The 20581-nt window shown below is 41.3% G+C and overlaps 1 protein-coding gene across 11 annotated transcripts in view; it reads right to left on the reverse strand.

Annotated features, from left to right (window-relative positions):
- Nucleotides 1-494: 494 nt before the first annotated feature.
- Nucleotides 495-20581, reverse strand: part of LDB2 (LIM domain binding 2) — a 397279-nt gene continuing 377192 nt past the window's right edge. The window contains exons 6-8 of one of the 11 annotated variants that reach the window (XM_003826806.5): nt 10949-11072; nt 7499-7650; nt 495-1830 (exon numbers count right to left, since the gene is read on the reverse strand). In XM_003826806.5, the coding sequence (XP_003826854.1) occupies nt 1600-1830; nt 7499-7650; nt 10949-11072 (507 nt within the window). In that variant the 3' untranslated portion in view covers nt 495-1599. Of the gene's footprint in view, nt 2089-4804; nt 4946-7498; nt 7651-10948; nt 11073-20581 lie in introns of those variants that run through there. The other 10 variants (XM_008952150.4, XM_008952155.4, XM_008952154.4 and 7 more) reach the window with 10 other exon arrangements.

The following is a 20581-nucleotide window of genomic DNA, read 5'->3' on the forward strand; positions in this document are numbered from 1 at the left end:
CCTAAGATAAGGGGTGCCTGGCTGAAACAGCCTGAGCTCTGGTCCCAACCCATCCCCTCATAGAAACAGGATGCCCTTCAGTGCTTTAGTCCAGCGTGTCACATGACCCCAGGGTATAAAACCCAGGTCCGGCTGCTTTCCAGGGTCCCTCAGCTGTGGTGCAAATGGGGCTTTGCACCACAGCTGAGACTCCATCTGCCCTGGGCAGCTTTTCTGAGTCTTGGGGACTAGGTCCCATGAATCCTAGGCTTCTGTTGTTTCTTGCTGCCTCTCTGTAAGTAATAAACCTGCTCCATGTAATTTGTTGCACATAAGTGTCTTCTGGCTCACTGGACTCAGACAAGTTGGTAACCAGTGCACAGTGAACTTGCTTCACACAGATTTTATGGTTCCACTTCATTTGGAGTCTGGACCATGAATCTAAGCTCAATACTTCTGATAATTGTGAGCAGATTGCTACCCACATACTCACACAAATAGCCAGATTCACTTGCTTTGGTCATTAACACAGTTTATTATTGGCACACTTATCAGTAAAGCATACATAAAATACAGCTGTTTTTTAACACACGGAGCCACTGTGTCTTTACATGTGTGGAGGAACATATTAATATGCAAATGGAAAAATTAGTTCTCTTATAAAGTTTCACATAAATACACTGGAGTTGCCCCAAAATGAAAAGTCCCCATAAAAGAACCAGGTGAGAGCTTTACAAAATATCATACAAGAAATATACTATAAAAAGAAAGGATGGTCAACTCAGGTACAATTAGAAAACACACAAAGGTTCAGGTTTATTAATTAAACTGCCCACAAAACCAATGGATTACATGGCTTGAAAATATTTGGATCAACAGCAACTTTACAAATGCATAAATTCTTAAGGGTCCAATTGTCTTTCTTTACTTAAAAATCTGCCCTGGTGTCTTTGATGAAAAAAATGACATTTCTTGTTTCAGCACTTGGGCTAAATTGAGTCGACTCAAGACAAGAACCAATTGACATCAGCTCAACCATAAATTACCTTGCTGGGCCCTCTTAGCTGTTGCCCAATGAAAGAAAACATAAAGAAAAAAAAATAAGGTACATTTAAATTACTTTCCAAAGCTGATTTTTTTGTCTTTTCTTTTTTTACTGAAACAAGAAACTCTCAGATGCAAGTCAAAAAGCAGAAAATATTTTACAATATTAAAAAGTCATCTGTAGTTAGGTTCGGCATATTAATGGGATCCTGAGCACTGAGCATTTATGGACAATATGGCCTTCATTTGATGCATAAAAAGGAAATTCAACACAAACACGTTGTTAAAACCGTGCCAGAAGATGCGCTAGAGTTTTCTCTCATTTTAATTACAATCAGTGCCAGTATCTGTATTACCTGTGAAGGCCTCCAAGAAAGGGTCATGGAAGCTTATTGGGAATAATCCTCTCAATTAGAAAAAAAGAAAGAAGAAAGAAAATCAGATCATTGTGGTTTAGAAATAGATATTTGCATGGAAAAGTTTTTATCTCTTCTGTTTCCTCTCCTGTAAGTAAAGATCTGCAATTGTAATGATCACCCACGGGCCTATTGACAGTGGATTCTGGTGCCGATCATCTTACTGGGAAGCCTGGGGTGGGGGGTTTTCTGATTTGGTCTCTTGAGTGGCGGGAGGTTTACTGTTCCACGGGCTGTTGTTCCCCAGCGCGGGTGAATTGTTGAAGTCCTCCTCGTCGTCCATGCCGTTGGCCGCATCATATTGCGTGTTTTCTAATCTAGTGATTAGCCTTTCGTCCTCGTCCCCAAACTCACCTCCCATCAGAGTTGGCTCTCCTACCACCATCACATCCTGTGAACAGCAGCTGACATTATTACAGGGAAACCTTGGGAGAGAGAAGCTCAGCTTAAAATAACAGTGGGAGGAGTCGGGGAATCTAGGACAGACACACTCGTGTACTGTACAACGGGGTCAAGTCTCAATGTCGGGGGCCGAGACGCATATTTGATTTCTACAGGAAATAAACATCGCCTCCTGATGTGTAACAACCACGCGAGTTTATGTCCTTAGTGCGCAGCCTGACACTGGAGAACGAGCAATGCTAGCAATCTGCAGAAATAAAAAAATGTATTTTTCAAAATTAAAAAAATCCATGCTTTCAACTTGCCGACATTGGGGACTTTTGAGAGGGCTGTGGAACCTTCTGCTGGGTGCTTCTCAGTACCTCCAAAAATCTGCCACTTTTATTTAGGGCCTGTGAATGGCTTTGGAAACTAGCAGTGACCGGAGACACACATAAGGTGCAATTCTGCAATATTCACACAACTCATTCCAAACGGTATTTTCTCTGTCCCAGGGATGATATACATTTTAATTGAAGACAGAATCTCTCTTTTCTCTACTCAGCCAGGCCCTTTTATGCAGCCAATATCCTTGACATTCTGCTACTTAATTATGGTAATTAATTTAGGTAAAGTTTTCGATAAAAACAATGTTCACACTGATTTGACAATTTGCATAGCTAATTAAGTCATTAGCAAAAACCTGCTGATTGCCAACAAGCCTTGAATTTACCATCTGTTATTTCATGGTGCCTGTCACCTATCACCACACAGGCAACCCTGCCACCCATCTGGGCAGTAAAGAGAACCGGTCTGTCCAGCTGGTGCCATAAAGGGAAGATGAAGAACGCTAATTGTAATTACATTGATGAAGCTGGTAGTCATCAGAGATGGAAGCGTGCAAGAAGAATCCATCTAATCACTCTTTTAAGTACAAATTGTCCTTCCATGCAAATAAGTAAGCCACCTACTGTAGCTGGGAGCATGGGGAGGCCACAGCTGGAGAGGCCAGGGATGGGGAAGAAGAATGCACACACAGGGCAGAGCTCCAGCTTCTTTGTTCAAAGGGGACCATATGGGGTTGATGAGTGACCTTGGCATGGGACAGGACATCTGTCAGGTGGATTCTTCTGGGCAGGCTCTGAGCAATACTCCACTTAAAAGTGCAGTAACTTCAGGAAAGTGACCAACTGTGATCAGCCTCCACTGAGGCCAGAGAAAGTAGGGCTAGCCAGATGCTTTTGGAGATGAGAGGGTGGGGTTTCCAGTAGAAAGGCTAATTCAATAAAATATTTTTGACAACTGGGCAGAAATTCATTTTACTAGAGCTTTGCCCAGAGAAGGCTTTCCTGGGACAGTAGAATGGAATACTGCCTACTGTCAGGAGAAGGACCAGTGGGATTTTGAAAGTGTCCATTGAACAAATCCCTTAGTTACCCCCTAGTCTTTTACAATGGAAAACCTTGTTTTATTTATTTCTGCTCCCCACCATTCTTGAGTTAGGGGAGATAATTAATAGGTTTCCAAACTATGTTTTCTGACTAATCATTCTTGTGAATAGATAAAAATGATTTTAAAAAGAAATGTCCCAAATGGAGTAAGTGCCTAAAATGTGAGCTTGGTAAACCCAGCAATAAAAATGCCAGGGGATATTCAGCTCTGTGCTTCCAAGATTTATTTATTTATTATGCAATGAAGAACCAGAAATGACAGTGACATGGAATGAGACTCATGAAGACTGTTAAGGTGAGATGCAAAGTAGATACCGTCCTTCTGACTGGCAGAAAGGATGACAGGATTTTAGATGGAGTGTGGCCACCGCAGAGGCATGAATGGTATTCAGTTAGCTGGGCAGCTGCAATGTTACCTGTTGGGGGATGTTCAGGATAAAAGAGTGCCACTGAGTTATAGGCAATTAGGAGATGACACTTATGATCAAGAACAAAGGGAGATGGAAAGAATAGGGCTAGGTTGTACAGAGCATGACCTGAGGGTTAATCTCATTTCATGACTTGTGTCCAGCACACTTGAAGGGCTTGGAAAACACATGCATAAGGTGTCGCAGGGCAGGAGAAGGATGTTAACCAACCAAGTGGGTCTGCATTAGTATCGTGACTCCAAAGTCATTGAGAGAGGATGGGAGGTATGAGGAAGCATAATTTGAAAGAGGAGGAGGAAAATAAAAAGCAGCCAACTTAAGCATGATATTAAAAGAAAAGCCCTCAACACTCCAAATGCATTCATTGAATTAGAAAACAACAATCATTCAAGAAAAGTACTATGAACATAGTGGTTTGAATCATTTCCAATGGAGCCCACAGGCTTGTAATCTGTTCGGTGAATCTTTGTTCTAGGAGCAGCTGGAAAAGATGTCTAGGCATAGGTGTTTTTAAATGTACTAAATTTCAAAGGGATGCCACATATGTTTTACTAATTATATAAAATATCCCTAGCTAGATACTTACTTAGTTGTGTGTGTGTGTGAGAGAGAAAGAGAGAGCGTGTGTGTGTGTGTGTGTATGTGTTTGTATGCGTGCGTAATTGACAAATGGCAAGTTAAGGGCTTCATATGCACACAGACAGTTAAGGCCACTTAAAAATTTATGCGCATATTTCTACTGGTTCTTCTAAGCCTCTAGACTAGGATAGTGATTATCTGCTCTGGCAGTCTTGATTTGTTATTCTCACACAAAATAAATAAAGCATGATGCACATTCTAGGCTGCCTCTGATTAGGGGTTGTTAGCAACATTTCCCCCCCATTTTGTTAAAAATCCCCCCAACATTGGCAGTGAGAGTACATTTCCTTCCCATCTCTATCCTGTGTGTCCACGAGAGACAACAGCGAGCCATCTGAGAGAGGTCCATATGCCCTCAGCTCCCCACAAGGCCAACTTCTGCTCCTCGCTGGAAGCCCGGAGGTGCCACCAGCTCTCACCCATTTCACATCTTCTCACTAATCCCCCGTGCAAAGACCACCAACCTCTGAGGAGGACTGGAAGTGACTCCTTTCAGGGCCCCTCAATGCTTCTCCTTAAATTGGCCAGAAGGGGTCACTGCTGTTGAATGACACAGGTCTCCATCCCTCCCAGGGTTGAGGCTGCAGTTCGGGATCGCTCCTAGCCCCTGCTCATGGAGTGAGAAGCAGAATCCAAGGATTAAACCCTAGCCCTCGCCAGACACACACATCGCTGCCGCAGCAGCTACACAGACCACAGCTGTGGTCATAGTGGCACATGCCTTTGGACCAGACAGTGGATGCCTGCAGGTAGCATCTCTAGTTAACCAGTAGAATAGTGTTGATAACTCAGTAGACAGGGTTAAAAGATATGGTCACCACAAGTCATCCAACGCTTATCATTTAATGTCCATTCAACTCCAGGACACATATGAATTTGTACATTCTCCTAAGCTGGTTGTTCTTTCTGCCTCTCTGTGACATCTGACAATTTTACTTTATTAAAACATCTTTAACTGCATAGTGTGGAGATAGTGATGAAATCCAACTCTCATTTCCTAACGGTGCCTTGCTCTTAATCACACAAAATGCAAAGGGTCTCTACTTGTTATAAACCCTCTGGATACAGGTAACCTCCAGTAAAATACAGTTGTTGATTTGGAAGACAGGAGCGTAACAGAGTACAGAAGCTATATCCTCTTTCAAATGAAATTGAAATGATTCTGACTAGACCATATGTGTCAAAACATATGACACATAAGCTGCTACTCTCAACTTCTACAACCATGTCAGACATCACTAATGGATGGCCCACCAAACCCAGACTAGACCTTAGAATCCTCCTCAATACCATACTCTGAGGGCTGGCAGGAGAGAGAAAATGTCCTTGCCATCCCTAGATTAGACAGTGAGCTCTTCAATGACAGGGCTTTGTTGTTGTTATTGTTTTTCACCTTGGTATTGCTGGTACCTGGCGCAGTGTGGGCACATAGTAGGAGCTCAGAAAACATCTGTTGAACTGATTGGGATTCTTGCAGCTACAGTGCCTTTAAGTAGCTATGTCACCGTTTCAGAATCCTCTGAGATGCACTTTTTTTATTTGCTAGAGGAAACTAACGAATGTTACTGCCTTTAACTCCAGGATTGGATAAAGAAATGGGCTCCTGTGTATACTTTCTCAGTTGATTTATCTAAATCAGGCCATTTTCTCTATTCAAAATTTCACCAGGAGTGGGCATAACTCGATACTTTTTTAATAAAGAGACTCTTTATTTTCCTCTTTTGGCTTTTCCCCCCTGATCTTCAGAGGTAATAGGTATAAAGCCTAGCTCAGAAAGTGGAGGACCACCTGGAGACTGTTTTCATTATTTGAAGACTGCAATTTGTAACCTTGTAAAATGTAACGTGGCACCTTCCATTTTAGGCTGGTCATTCTCCCCATGACCCCTTCTTTCTAATGCAGTGGGAATGAAAAGTATACCCCCTGTCTGTGGGAGACAGGAGAAGAGAAACAATGGCCCAAGGAATCCTCAGGGTACTGATGGGGTTGGTTTTGGCCAAAGAGAACTGACCAGTGGAAAGTAGATACAAGTAGGTGGGGGCAGATTTGAAAGACACACTTGGAAGTAAGTGGGGAATCCCTGTGCGAAGGTCCACTCGCACATGGAAGCGATGGAGCAGGATCAGAAAAATAAGGGTAAGGATGAGAGCAAGAAGGGTGAGGGGGAAAAACGTGGGAAAGACGGAAAAGGTAAAATTGTACTGGTTGAGGGATGTAACAAGAAATAGGGCAACTTTGGAAAACAGAGTATCTAAAAGGTATCCATGAAGCACTAAGAAAATCTCAGGATTTGAATGATGGCCAAACACCTGGTGATAGGGTGGTATGACAGGGACAGCAGAGAAGGAACAGAAGCACTTTAAAGGAGCAAAGGACTTAAAGGAGATAGTCTAATAAGGGGCTGGGGAGTTAGGAGATGGGAGGGAATTAGGCAGAAGGGACAGAATTCAAGAAGAATGAATAAAAGATGAAGAAAGTTCCTGTGCAGTTTTCACTATATGGGATTACCCTCAGCTGTCAGCTTTGGAATTCAAAGAAGTCTCCTTCCTAATGGTCTTTGTCAAGATAAAGAAATGAAAGAAAGGGGCCAAGGGTTCGAGAGAGTTGAGACCAAACCAGAGGCTGATCCTCCCCCTTAGCTAATGAAATGGGCTAAGCGAGAGCTTCACTGAGCTACATTTTTAGTGGCTGCTGGTTAATTACCTGAGTCTTAAAATAAGAGGGGACGCCCATGTTGGGAAGGCCCAGTCAAATTACAATATGGGACTGAGCCGCTGGGAGCTAGTTTCCAGTGGAGCACAGGGTCTCCAATGATGGTGCTGAGAGGCCTTAATATGCCACCAGGCATGCTGCTAAGTGATATTTTAATTAAACCTTAAGTGACATATCTCCTGTCTGTGACTCTGATGGCTTTTTAATTCAGGTCCTATTGCAGCACGACTCTTAATATTCCTTTCTAATTCCCAGTTTGCAGGGGAAGGTTTCCATGGCAGAGTTCCTCCCTCCCATCCCAACCTCTGTCCCTGTCTTTTATCCCTCCCCCACCTCCAACCTGCCCAGGATTTTTTTTTTTTTCTAATGAAAAGAGACTTTAATTTGGGCCCTTTGAGTAGGAAGCAGACAGTTAGGATTTCGGGCCTAAGAGGAAAGCGAGACTTACAGGTACCTGACTGGACAGACTCAGGTTTGCAGCTGTGGTCTTCTTCTTGCTGCCAGTGCTGTTTGCGTTGTTCCCAGCACTGCTGTTGGAAGTGCTGCTGGTGGAATTTTTCCTTTTTCTCCGTTTGGTTGTTGGTTGCCTTGTGGGTTCTGCTGCAATATGGAAAAGGGAAGAGGGATCAGTTCTAGGGCAGAAGCAACAAGGCAATCATCAGTATGGTTACTCTAAGGAAGCTGTCTTGGTAAACTGAAGAGTAGACTATTTAAACATTTTCCATTTCTTATAGCTTTAGAAAGAATAAAAGGAGAAAACTGTAGATGTGTTTTTAGCACAAAATATGTGACACTCTTTTCTTTGTGTGTAGATCAAATAATTTTTATTTAATCGTTCTCCCTAATGATATGTATTTAATTTTGTAAAAATATTTTTTAGGTGTGTAACTGCAAGTACCACTTTCATAATTGGATTTAAAATATTTTACCATTAGAAAATTTGGGAAACTTTTTTCCTCTGGTGTATCTTCTCTTTAAAACAAAGAGAGGACTCCTGGGATCCCTAGGGTACCTCCAAGGTACGAGTGAAGTATGAACTTTAAATAGCCAAATTCATGAGCCAGTGTGCAACAGCAGCATCTACTGCTGAAATGTCATATTGCAACCCACCTCTATTATACCTTTATAAAATTCTCAAGTAAAGTTAGTTCCATCAGCTGTGGATGTGGAGCTTAGGGATTCCCAAGTTCAGAAGGAATACCCATGGTTTGGGCCCTGCTGTTTAATAAATGCTACTAATTCCAAAATTGCTAGAAAAAAATATGTCTGAGTACATGGTATAGCCAGCATATTACTGAGGGGAAACTAGACCTCTTAAAGAAAGGCGTATGCAGAAACAGAGAAAAATATTTTGGACTTGAAGGATGGGGCAACCCTTTAATGGAAATATAGAGACCCAAGGTAAAGTGTGATAGGAGAAATAGTCTTTATTTATTTGTTTGTTTACTTATAAGGTATAGAACATTATGTAATACTTGTCACTATTCTTAATGTTTCCAATGCACTATTTTATATTCAAAAAATCCTATTAGTTAGGAACTATTATTGTAATCTTTGTTTCATAAATGAGAAAGTTTCAGAAGCCTTCTCCTGCCAGTTACTGAATAAGTTGGAAATGGCAAGTAAGAGCATCCTTTTTGCCAGCTCTATTTTAGACCTGACTGTGATGGAGAGAAGGCAACTCAGGGCTACACTGGAACCAAATAAGAGGGCCTTGTAACATTTTCTTAAAATACCTATGCTGGCCGGGTGCCATGGCTCATGGCAATAATCCTAGCATTTTGGGAGGATGAGGCAAGTGGATTGTTTGAGCCCAGGAATTCGAGACCAACTTGGGCAACATGGTGAACCCCATCTGTACAAAATATACACAGATTAGCCAGGTGTGGTGATACGCACCAGGGGTCCCAGATACTCTTGAGGCTGAGGTGTGAGAATCACCTGAGCCCGGAAGTCGAGGCTGCAGTAAGCTATGATTGTGCCACTGCAGTCCAGCCTGGGTGACAGAGCAAGACCATGTCTCAAAAACAAAGCAAAGCAAGACAAAATCACACCAAAAAAACACCTATGCCACTTCTGGTGGACAATGGGAAGGATCTTCCTCTAAGGCTCATTTCAAAGACCACTTAGTCCAATGAGTATCCCTGACTTCTTTTTGACTTTTCTACTCATCTACTATTTTTTTATCCTCCCTAAATATTTTGTCTCTTATGCTTAAAGATTTTCATCAAATGGTCTATCATTTCCTTCCATCGAGTTCAGGGTGCGTGTTCTGAAGGATGAGAGGAATAGGATATAGAACTGTTCCAGGTCATGGAGTTGAATAAAGGGTTGAGGAGGACATTCTAAAGTCCAGCAGATACTCAGGCCCACTCCTGACAAGTATCTTCTTTCTTTGACCGTAAGAGTATAAATTTGGTGCTCTTTTTATTTGTACTTTGACCATGAAATTGGGGCAAGTGTACCTAAAATCCATATTCTGGACTATTCCCATTACCAGTAGGTGGCTGTGGTAGTAAAATGATGGACTTTGGAGACATAAAAACCTTTTGGTGACACAGTCCTCCTTCATTTGTTAGCCATGAGACTGGCTGTGTCAAATTACTACCCTAAGTCTCAGAGTGCACTATATAAAATGGAGATAATACATTTAAAATTATGGTAAGGATTCAATATTTTTGCATGTTTTATTCAGTTTTGTAACTCCCAGTGGCTAGAACCACGTCTGGAGCCTAATAAAACTCAATAAATAATTATTGAATGAATGAAGGAATTAATGAATAATGTATCAATTATATATGCCTATGTTAGAAAATATAGCATTTGTTGAGTGGATTACATTTTCTCCATAAAGTCTTATTAGCATTAAAAGAAAAAATAAAGCCAATTTAAGCACATTTAATATATTTGAAAAATAATATTCCAAAAGTCTAAAATTCCCATAAGATGGGGATGTAACTATTCTACATAAAATAACACTTATTTTCTCAGCTTTCTAAATATGTACTTGATTAAATTTGCTATATTCATTTTACATAAAACCCCTGGCCAATTACCAGCCGAAGGTGACCATTATATTTTGTGATTCAGAAAGCTATGTGCCTTGTGTTAATAATTACTTTTTATAAAAATAATTTTTAGCGAATGGCTACATTTTGCTTTTATGATGAATGAGGCTCAACACACGCCTGGGAGTGAAAGTATATTAGATAGGAAGACAATTAATGATGACTTGAATCGGTAATTTCAGAACCCCAGCAGGAGACTATAGTATCTAAACTGCATTCTAGGGAAGTGAGGGAAATGGAATTGCTTATATATTCTCTTCATGATCAGAACTTTTGATACAATATATCTTTAAAAACAGAGCAAACTTCATTTTTCCTTCATCGTTTCCTCCTTTCTTCCTTCATTCATCTGTTCCTTTCTTCCTTCCTTCTTTCCATCCCTTCTTTTTTCTCCTTTCCTTCTTCCTTATCTTCCCTTTCTTCCTTCCTTTTCATAATGTCTGTCATTCTTAAAAAACAAAAACCTAAAACATTAGGCCGTGAGAAGCCAGCAGTCTGGCTCAGTGGAAGAACCACTAGATTGGAAGACAGGAACCCCTGGCTCTGATCTCAGCTTTGCCAATGACCTTCTTGATGACCTTGAACATGTTATTTTACCTCTCTGAGTTGCAGGTCCTAATCTGGTAAGTGAGGAGACTGTAGATAATTCTTAAGGATGTTTGCCTGTCACAAATTCATTGTCTTTATGTCCACAACCATGGTCAGAATATCCCTAATAAGCTACTTGTCCTGATACATTAATGATCACTTTCTTCTTTTTCACATCACTTCATCCCTGGAAGACACCTCTGAAAACGTGTTTAGAGAGAGAGTGAAGAATGAGGGTGTACCTGGTGGAGCCACCATCCTCTGCCACTTCTGAAACAAGCAGGTCTTCAGGCAGTCTCGGGGACTGAGGTTGTAAGTTTTATGTCTCGACATCAGTTCCTGCATTGGCTCCAATATTACACATAACTGCAAGAAGTTCAAAGACATTGGCATTTCACTACTTTATAACACTAATTACAATAAATAATGCTAACAGCTGGAATCAAGTAGACAGCTTTGAGAATACTTTTATTTTCCTGGTTTTGATTTTCTTTATATAAATGTGAGGAAAAATAAATATTGCAAAAACTTGATTATATCTACTTAATTATCATTTATAATATATTACAGCTGAATGTGATTCACACGGATACACACACAGACACACACAAACACACAGATATACGTGTACACACACACCTGTACAGACAATGGGGTGGATATATGTAGCTCTATTCTGAATTCAAATAACTCTTTCTGGTTAAAAACAAACAAAACAAAACAAAAACGAAGAAACAAAAAAAACCCCTCTTCTTTCAGCATGCTTCGATTTCTACTCTGGTTTCTATTCTTGTTTGTATAACCACACGCTGTGAGTTACAATGCTAGTTTATGCAGATTGGTAGTGAAATCCATCTTTTAAACTGGAGAACAGAGTGGCAACTACAGGCACTTTTTGATCTTAACTCTTAGAAAGGTAGATGATGAATACTATTTTATTTTTATTCACGTACTCATCTGTATTGTATGCATGATGATACTGTAAAGAACATATGTCAACATTCATTCAGTGTGGGAGGTTTTTTGTGGTTCTGCATACAGCCACCTTGTTCCTTCCTTTGGTTAGAATTTTTTCAGCCTTACTTTGGTCTAAGACATCTGATGACAAAGATTAATGAGGAAAACAAGAAGATAAAACCATTTAGGATTGCCTTGGACTTTTCCGAATTCCTTCTCAATTGGAAGCTCATCAGAATACCACTGCATTGAGAATACTGCACTTATGAGGACAGAGACCACAATTTGGAATTGCACATTAATCACTATTGCAATTACAATGATATAAATATCGGCCATGCACCTTCTTCTGTGAAAAAGCATCACCTTTTATGAAAGACAGATGTGCAGTCTTCAGCGTCATCAGCCTATCTTCCTTATTAGCCCCTCTTCTTATGCCATCCCTCATCTTGAACATGTCCCTAGAGGCCACCCTGCTTTTGGTCCTCTGAGCTCTGAGCCTTGATATCTCTGAAGACTGCACATCTCTACCTGGAATTCTTCTCTCCCCTCCTCTTGGAAAATGCTCACTCATCCTTGAAGACATAGTTACTTCTTCTGTTAAGCCTTCCTCCCAGATGTGCACCTCTCCCCACACAGGCTGAGCTGCGTGCCTCTCTTCAGTTCTCCATAGCACCCAGCTCCTTCTGCTGTATGGACTCACTCATTCATGCTATGAAACCATCTGCTTCTAAGTCTGCCTTTACCACTAGGCCATGAATTCTTCCAAGGCTGAGACTACGCCTTTTATCTCTGTGTTCCTAGTTTAACTCAAACGAATAGATGCATTTAAAGAGTGATTCTTAGAAAGTCTGGAGGATCTTCCTATGCTGACGTTTCTCGAAGTGTGATCTAAGAAACACTTCCATCAGAGTCAAATGGGCTGACTGTTAAAAATTCAGATTTCAGGGCTATGCCACTTCTGTTTCATTGGGTCTTGAGGTGGGGTTCCAAATCTGTATACCCCTGTTGGGGCTCAGAAAATGATACCCCCAAGTGAAGGCCTCTGTATAAAGCAAAGTTTGTCTTTTACTTTCTCCTGCCCTACTCTGCCATCCCTCATTCTCCCCCACAGCAAGCCATAGAAACTAGAATGCCTCTTCCCCAAGGAAGGTCATAGAAACCAGAACCTATCCCCGCCAAAGGTAGACGTAAAATCTAAACATATTATTCTAACTTTTCCCTGCCTTTCTGTGTAAGAGCTGACCATAAAGAAATTCGGTGACCTGCTTTGGAAGTAGGTCATAAGACCCCCATTCCAGCAAGGATCCTGTCCCATACCCAGGAGGAAGGAATGCTGAGCGGAGAGACAAAGAAGAATCTGAACAGACAGGCCTTGCTGCGTTTCCCTATTCAGTTATTCCCATTAGGTCATACTCTCTTTGTCCAATCACAGTCCAACACAGTTGTGCATTCCTCATTGAGCCTAAACATAAAAATGAATCATTTTTCTTGTATCTTTGGGTCTTCATTCTCAAGGCTCCTGTGTCATGTAAAACTTCGATTCAATAAATATGTTATACTTTTCTCCTGTTAACTTGTCTTTTGTTATAGGAGTGACCCTTATAATAGGTAAGAAAAGGAATCACACTTTTGTATCCCTATGCCCTCACATAATGCTGACAAACACGACTAGAATTTGAGGTCCACTAACCTATATATCCAGGGCTTTCGAACAGATAATAGAGACAGCAAGACTTGCACAAATCCCCAGTGGTGTCCAGTTCTAAATCCATCCTTTTCTCACTTCCACCAACTGTCTCATGTTCTCTTCCTTCCTTCTTAAGTCTAAGCATGATAATTATGTTTACCTAGAAAGGTTCTTCAGTTGTTTGTACCTATTACTGGCCTAAGCTTGCTTAAACCACTCACCCCATTTAAGGGCCAGCTGCACTTTTCTTTCGTTTGTAATTTATCTGGAAGACAATAAGATTAAAGCCTGAACAACACAAGGAATATGCACATCACAGGGGCCAAGACACCAACCCTAATAAACCAGGCTGTAAAGTAATGAGACCTGGGTTAGTAATGCTGGATCTTCAATCTTGCTTACTTTGATGTCCTTTTTGAAATCTAAAGTGTTAATATGGAAAAACCTGTGAAAAATGCAAGATTACTACAGAGTTAACTCCATATTCCAACATTATGAAGACTCTGTGTGCATTACTCTGTTAAGAATTCCTTGCTGATCCCACTACAGGGTATATCCCCAAATGAAGATAAATCCTTCTACCAAAAGGACACCTTTACTCATATGTTCATTGCAGTACCACTCACAATAGCGAAGACGTGGAATCAACCCAAGTGCCCATCAGTGGTGGATTGGATAAAGAAAATGTGGTACACATTCACCATAGAATACTACACAGCCATAAAAAAGTACAAAATCATGTTCTTTGTAGTAACATGGATGCAGCTGGAGTCCATTATCCTAAGTGACTGAACACAAAACCAGAAAACCAAATACTGCATATTCTCACTTATAAAAGAGAGCTGAACATTGGGTACATATGGGCACAAAGATGGGAACAATGACACTGGGCACTCCAAAAGCAGGAGGGAGGGTTGAAAAACTACCTATCAGGTACCGTGTTCACTATTTGAGTGACGGTGTCAATAGAAGCCCAAACCTCAGCATCACATAACATGCACATGTAACAAACTTGCACATGTACTTCCTGAATCTAAAATGAAAATTGTAAAAAAGATGCTTTGCTACAAATCAAAGTGTAAGTTACAGACTACTTCATTGCCTTTCCAAGCCATCAATGCTCACCAGACCAAAAGGAGTGAAAGATTCCACAATCATCTATGCAAGTAGATTTAAGAGTGGGTTATCCCTCAAAGAAGTACCACTGCATCTATTATTAGGCAAGAATGGTAAGAAAAGCTTCAGAGAAATCCTAAAGACTAGGAAACATTTTAGAGGTTTTTTTTTAGTATTTAAAACAGTTAAAAATCTTTTCAACATTTTCAAATTATTTTCATTTGGTTCATTTACCACTCATTGTAAATGAGCTTACGCTGGAGATAAAATACATGGGTGGAGTGGAACAAACATGGTTTTACAAGCTAAGAAGTCTAGGTATGGATTATTTATTTATTTATTTATTTTATTTATTTATTTTTTGAGACAGAGTCTCGCTCTGTCGCCCAGGCTGGAGTGCAGTGGTGTGATCTTGGCTCACTGCAAGCTCTGCCTCCTGGGTTCACACCATTCTCCTGCCTCAGCCTCCTAAGTAGCTGAGACTACAGGTGCCCGCCACCACGCCCAACTAATTTTTTGTATTTTTTTTAGTAGAGACGGGATTTCACTATGTGTCCAGGATGGTCTCAATCTCCTGACCTCATGATCTGCCCGCCTCAACCTCCCAAAGTGCTGGGATTACAGGCGTGAGCCACCACGCCCAGCCTAGGTATGGATTTTGACTGTCACTAGATATGCATCCTTGGGTAAGTTATTTAAAAACACTGGGTTTCAGTTTCACCTGCAAAACAATACCCATCTTATATACTGTTGTGAGAATTTGAGTTAATATGTCTAATGCATGACTATTTAATAATCTGTAGATATTACTAATTATATATTAGCAAGCATGCATAGGTTGCAATACAAACTACATTTCTATTACTTTACATCAACAAACATTTATTGAGCTTCCTCCTAAGTATCAAGCATTCTGCTTGGTGCTGGGGACACAAAAATGAGAATAACACAATCTCTCCCCTTAGAGGGAATCCTTAAGAATGCTTTAAGTATATTAATAAAACTATCCTGTCTTAGGAAATCACATTCTTCCAAAGCAAGTATTTTTCATTGTACGACAAGGTAGATGGTGGGGGTGACCTGTTTGGACCTAGAAAGGACTATCAGCATTGGGCATGCTATAAAATGGGAGAGTTACACTTATTGTGAGGACGCATGAGCTCATTGTCTTTTCCTTTTCTGCAGTGACTTTCCTCTCTGGGTTTTCAGCAACATTTCTTTTTCAGGTGCTAATCCTCAAAATTTATCCCTTTCCCTTTAATGTAAAAATATCTTCCCATCGCTGTAACCCACCCCAAAGGAGCTTGCATCTCTGAATGCTAATTGAGAATCCCCAAAGTCATTTTTCTTCCAGTGGAGAGTCCGGGGCTGGAGAGGCAGCCCTCCCCTTATTCATGTATGCAAATGAGGCTTCTTCTCTGCTGCAAAGATGCAATGGCTTTGCTGGGCTCTGTGCTGTAGGTGGCAGAACTAACTCAGATAAGAGCCTGTCTTCTTTGGCAGTAAGCCAGTGCATCTTGGCAACAGCAAAGGCCTGGGGCATTATGAAATGAAATCAGGAAGCAGGTTTGGGGAGTGGGTTCCCTTAGTTGCTAGTCAAATCCGTTGGGAGCTGCCGTTCCTACCCTCTCTGAGGTCTGAGACCCTCAAGAGAATCTGGTGAAGGCTATGCAGCCTGTCTTTCAAATTTTGTACAAAATTTCTGGTGGTTGTTGAATCCTCTATAGCCCCATCCATCGACTCTAGGAAGAGTCCCCTGTTTGTAATAAGTATGAGCCAGGTTACAAGATATATGCCTTTTCCTCATTACCCCACTCCACATACACATAAAAAAACACCAGTCAAATGCACATTATAGAACTGAGCATAATAACACATGGTCCTTTGATGTTGAAAAAACTAATCTGCACAGTCAGGACAGCTACAAAGTGCCCACTGGACTTTTTCCCTTTGCCTAAAAAGAAAGGCCAAAGACAACATGTTTGCAACATCTGCAGCAGCCTGCATGCAGGCTTGCACTTTTGTTTGGTCTCTTCCTGGGGTAGTACCGGAGTGAAGAATACCATGAGGAATCCCAGGACGCTGTGGAAAGGGAAGGGATCAGCAAGGCCCGAGATCCCTCTTTGAATATAAAACCCATAAACATGGTGTCCCTGTCAAGTCCAGATAGGATCCCTAAGAAAGCCATCATTCATCCTGGCAAAGTTCCAAGGACACCTTTTTGCAGATTTAGTGAATGTTTTAGGTTGAGCTTGCTCTCCTATGCTTCTGACCTCTTTTTTCCGGAGATTCTGGCCCCAACACTGACCCTTTGGTATGAAATTTTGTAATCACAACAGGAACTTGATGAATGAGTGGATGGATGAGTGGATGGATGGATGGATGGATGGATAATAGATAGCTTGGCCAGATTTATAGCAAGGAGTCATTTGTTAATGACAGACAAATCAGGCATGGTCCTGTGTGCTCTGAAGTGATGAATTTGTTCATTTGATGAATAAATGATTGTCTCCTGCATGCAAAATGCTTTGCACAATGCATATGTATGTCCTGGCCAGGCAGGAAGCTCTTAGCTCAGTCCCAGGATTCCTGCCTTTTCATATTAACAGAGGGCCTAACAAATGTAGACAGTGCAGTGTTTTGCTCTTGTTTTGCTTTTCATCTGACAGCTCTCCTGGAGAAATTTGATTCTTTTCACTACACACTCATACCCATTCTTCTGGGGCATCTCATTGCCCGAATCTCAGGAACAGGTGGTGCTTGTCAGAGTTGGCTGTGAACTACAAAGCAGTATTTGATTATCTCCCAATCTAGGCTCCGTCTACCATCAACATTTTAATTCCATCTCTTTTGTGTGACATCCTATGGCCTTGAACCCTCTACTCTTTGTATGTCGGTCTCTTCAGAGTTGCTAGGTCAACGCGTTGCTCAGACCTTTGCTTGTGTTTTTTTTTTTTTTTTTCGCTTTTAAAAGGCCTTCTCTCCTCTTTCCCAGTCATCTTAACTAGGATTTGGCAAACTACGACCTGTGGACTAAATATCCGTGCTTACTTACTGTCTATAGCTGCTTTTGTGCTACAGCAAAGCTCAGTAGTTGGACAGCCCACAAATTAAAAAATACTCACTATCTTGTCCTTCACAGAAAGTTTGTTGACCCTTGAACTAAATCGGTACTATTCCAAGAAGGTGGCTGCAAATGACTTGTTACGTCTCCATAATAGGATAAAGAGCTTGAGGCAGAGCATGTTCAATTCACTGCTTCCTTTATTGAGAAAGTTTTGCATTAAAAAGGTATCAGATCAACTAAACAATATGCCCAGTGAAATAGTTGAGTTATGTCCTGGAGAGAGCTCCTTTACTTGTTGCGAACCAGTCGCCCACACTAAGTCACACCATCTGGACCATTTAAGGTCCTCCAAGGTCCAGCTCAAACCCCACCTCTGTCTCCGACCATCCTATCCTGCAAGGGACTCTTTTGCTTCTATAGCACTTATCGTGAATCTTTGCACATCCCAGTGTTTATATTTGCATTAGAAATTTTCCTTTCTTGTGACCTTGTTCACCTCTTATCTACGGCAAGCTATATTTTACTTTTCTTTTTATTTAACACGGTATTAGGTATACTCAAATATTTGTTGAGTCATAACTTAATAATATCTACAGAATGCCTAGTCTATGTCTATCCCTGGAGTATGCACCTTAAATTATTATGTCATTAACCCTCACCCCCACCTTTTGGCCCACTTTTACAGGTGAGAAAACTCATACCCAAACCCATTAAATCATCCAGAACTAGTGATAAAGAATGTGGTTCCTACAGTGTATCCAAGGCAATACAGCTATCTGAAGGGCAGAGAAGAGGTTTAGTCAAGTTTCTCTGACTTCAACCCTGTACTATTAACTCGTAACTGCTATGTTGTTTACCTCTCTGAATATCAGTGGCTTAAATGACTTCTAAGATACCAAGTTCAAAGCCTTTCACTGTTTTTGTGTTTCTCTTTTCAAATGGTATTGATCGACAGAGCTAATACATGGCAAACTTGGGGGTTTGAACCCAGATGAATCTGGTTCCAAAACCGACACAGAGAGGTAGGTGATGCAGAACGGTGTAGGTTTTGGAACCAGATTCATCTGGGTTCAAGCCCTCCAAGTCAGCCATTATCTAGCCATGTGTTCTTGGCCAAGAATTTTAGCCTCTCCGAATCTCAGTTTCCTCATCTAGAAAATGGGGGTAATACTACTTATCTCTGACAGTTTGAAACAAAGTAAGTAACCCTTAATACAAAAGCCTGGAACTAGGTCAGCACTCAAAAGATGAACACTGTTGTGATGAGAAATGCTATGGCCTTAAAGGCCAGCCCCACTGAGCCAGGAGTTCAATGTATTATGGGACTGAGAAGCTTCTTTGGGAAGTAAGTCACATGGTCTCTGGAAGTCTTAGGGTCACTAGATACAATGAATGCCCCGAAGAGTAGTAATCAGGCCAATGGCACATGGCATTTTAGTAGCTAACGTCTCCGATAATAACCCATATTTAGAATTCAGTGATAAATACCAAATGTTCAATTCCACAGCCAGGTTTTTTCACCCTCCCCTCCCCGCCGCCCCACAGCCAGTAATTTACTCCTCTGGCTAAATCCGTACCAGAAAGACATCAGATGATGGGGGTGGGGGGAGATTAAAAAACAAACTCTTATCTAAGAGTGAAGGAGTCTCTCTAATTAAGAAACACATAATGAAAAGATAATATATGGAATCTAAAAGAAAAAAACAAAAAAGCAAATAATCCCCACTAAGAAGCAGATAAGAATGAATAACAGGCATCCACATGACTAAACTCACTCTGCTCTGAAGAGGAAGAACAAGGGATAGAGGAAACACTTTCCCTTAGAAGCGATGCAATTCCAAAACATCAGATTATGATTCAGGTTTATTTCCTGATAGGATTAAAGGTAGATTGGTTGTCAAATTCAAAACATACTCCTTTTTATCTGAAGATTCAACCGGGGGATGTGTTACCTTTTCTCAGTCTGTTTGCAAATTGATTACTCATGAAAGTTATCGCATCCAACCCTGGAGACAGGGTGTCCCTCCGTTCTCAGGCAGAGGAGAGTGGCGGCAGCTGTCACTCCAGTCTTGAAGGGACCATCCTTCTTCCAGAGTGATCTTTCCTGATTTCAGTTTTGAGGCTGTTGGGAAGGAGGTCATTGACTGCTTTTCTGACCCACCCAGGGGAGAAGTGCTTGGACTGTTTTCCTACCCTGGGGCGCCCTGTCAGACTAGCCAAGCTCACGATTTCTGCTGCATCCATTAGGCCCATGAAGAGACCATTCAAGGCCCCTTCTGTTCTGTTCTTTACCTCTGATTCTACAGCCATAATTTCTCTTTCATATCTTCCTGCCTGGGCACCCCCTTCCACAATGCTTGGGTTATTTGCCTCTTTGCTCTTAGCCCTGTCTCTTCCTTCCAACTCTGCATGGCAGGAGACAAGCCCCTGCACATTATTTCCCAGCTGTCTTTGCCAACTGGCTTCAGGCGAGGTTTGGCCAGTTGGAGGTACTCAGGGAGATTAGAGAGAAGCAGGTTGTGTTCGTTTCTTAGGACTGCCATATCCTGGTACCATAGACTGGGTGGCTTAAAACAACAGGAATGTATGCTGTCTGTTCTGGAGGCTGGAAATCTGAAATCAAGGAGTAGGCAGGGCCGAGCTCCCTCTGAAGGCTCCCATGAAGAATCCTGCCATGTCTCATCCTAGCTGCTGGTGGCAGGCACCTGCAATCCTTGGGGCTTATTGGCTTGTAGCTGCATCACTCCAATCTCTGCCTCCATCTGCACATGGCCTTTACCCTATGTGTCTGTGTCCTCTCCTCTTCTTATAAGGACACGAGTAATTAGATTTAGGGTGCACCCTAAATTCAGAATGATTTCATGCTGAGATCTTTAACTGATAACATCTGCAAAGACTCTACTCCCAAATAAGGTCACATTCTAAGTTTCCAGGGGAATATGAATTTTGAGGGAGCCTATTCAACCTACTCTATGTTTAAGGAAATAAGGAGGGGTATTTCTTGCCTTCTCTGTAGTTCAGGTAGCCTTTTCAGCAGCTGTCATC

Source organism: Pan paniscus, chromosome 3 (assembly GCF_029289425.2).
Source record: "Pan paniscus chromosome 3, NHGRI_mPanPan1-v2.0_pri, whole genome shotgun sequence".
Classification (NCBI taxonomy): Eukaryota; Metazoa; Chordata; class Mammalia; order Primates; family Hominidae; genus Pan; species Pan paniscus.